Source organism: Austrofundulus limnaeus, unplaced genomic scaffold (genome assembly GCF_001266775.1).
Source record: "Austrofundulus limnaeus strain Quisiro unplaced genomic scaffold, Austrofundulus_limnaeus-1.0 Scaffold106, whole genome shotgun sequence".
Lineage (NCBI taxonomy): Eukaryota > Metazoa > Chordata > Actinopteri > Cyprinodontiformes > Rivulidae > Austrofundulus > Austrofundulus limnaeus.
The window spans coordinates 1,511,179-1,512,416 of NW_013952508.1; the positions used below are offsets into that span (position 1 = coordinate 1,511,179).

Genomic DNA, 1,238 nt, shown 5'->3' on the forward strand with positions numbered 1-1,238 from the left:
GTGATGCTGTATTTCTGAGTGTTTTATGTGCTGCAGAACAGGAACCTGCTGTAAAACAGCAATTATGCTGAGTCAGGCTTGATTTTTAATAATCTTTTCCTGTTAAATAAATCAAATCAAATCAAATCAAATCAAATCAATTTAAACTATATTTCAGCAACTGCTGATTCCCCATCATACAAAACTGAGTCCTTGAGTCCTGTTCACTATAATACTGACAGGATTGTCAAAAGAATGGACCCAGCAGACTCTGCCTGCTTGACAAGTGAGATTTGTCTAATCAGAAACAGAGAAACAAGGCCCTAAAGAGGAGTTTATGTAACAGAGTGAGCTCAGCTTTGGTTGAGTGACCCTAGGGATTAATATTTAAAAAACAATCATAAAGCATCAACACAGGAAGTGAACAAAACTAAATTGTATATTTAAAGATTTTGCCAGCAACACTAAACGCAGCACTTTAGGAAGTCTCAGATCATTCTGTGGTACCTTAGCCCCTGTAGGTGAGTCGTGTTCGTGGGTCAGTGGAAAGTTGTGGAGGTGCTGGTAGAGCTGAACCTCTGTCACTGCTGCGCTTTTCAGTCTGTGAGCTTCAGAGAAGCTGTCGTCAGCTTGGCTCATAGGCAGGGGGCTTCTGATGGAGTATCGAGGCTGGGGTTTGGGAGAGCTGCACGGATTCTGGGCGTTTGGAAGGCCCTGGTCTAAGACTCTGAAAGACTCCACTTGAGTTGACCTGGCTGAGGTGGCTGACTCTGACAGATGTCTGTTGGAATCAGAAAAAAAAAGTCAAAGTTTATTTGGAAGCAAACAGATTTGTTTTGAAGTGATGGACGTTATGTACCTGCGGAGGGAGCTGAGGGTTTCAGTCAGAGCTTTGACCCGTTTCAACATGGAGTCCATCTTAAGAGGCTCCTCCTTCAGGAAACGCACTGCCTCCACCTCAAGCCTCAGCACCGACCGCATCTTTGCTTGCAGCACCGGAAACTCACCTGGCAGACAAACAGTTCAGACCATAGACTTGAATAAGATCACTAGACTGAGCCCCGCCCATACTGTCCACTGGTAGTGTCTGTGACAACATGGAGGAGCAGAAACAGACCAAACAGGACAACAGCTCACAGCAAACATAGAAACTAATAGATAAACTGGATCTGTTTCACAGATTATCTGTCATGTTTTTACAATAAATTAATAACTATGTTAATTTCATTCAACAATCATATAAAACAGCAGATTTATAC

General features: G+C 42.8%; 1 protein-coding gene across 1 annotated transcript in view; it reads right to left on the reverse strand.

Annotated features, from left to right (window-relative positions):
- The window catches only part of si:ch211-207d6.2 (sickle tail protein homolog), a gene marked incomplete in the record, with an annotated part of 73,176 nt that overhangs the window by 21,568 nt on the left and 50,370 nt on the right, over window positions 1-1,238 (reverse strand). Inside the window, 2 exon segments of the mRNA XM_014013844.1 lie at window positions 487-760; window positions 839-986. Coding sequence (XP_013869298.1) covers window positions 487-760; window positions 839-986 — 422 coding nt within the window.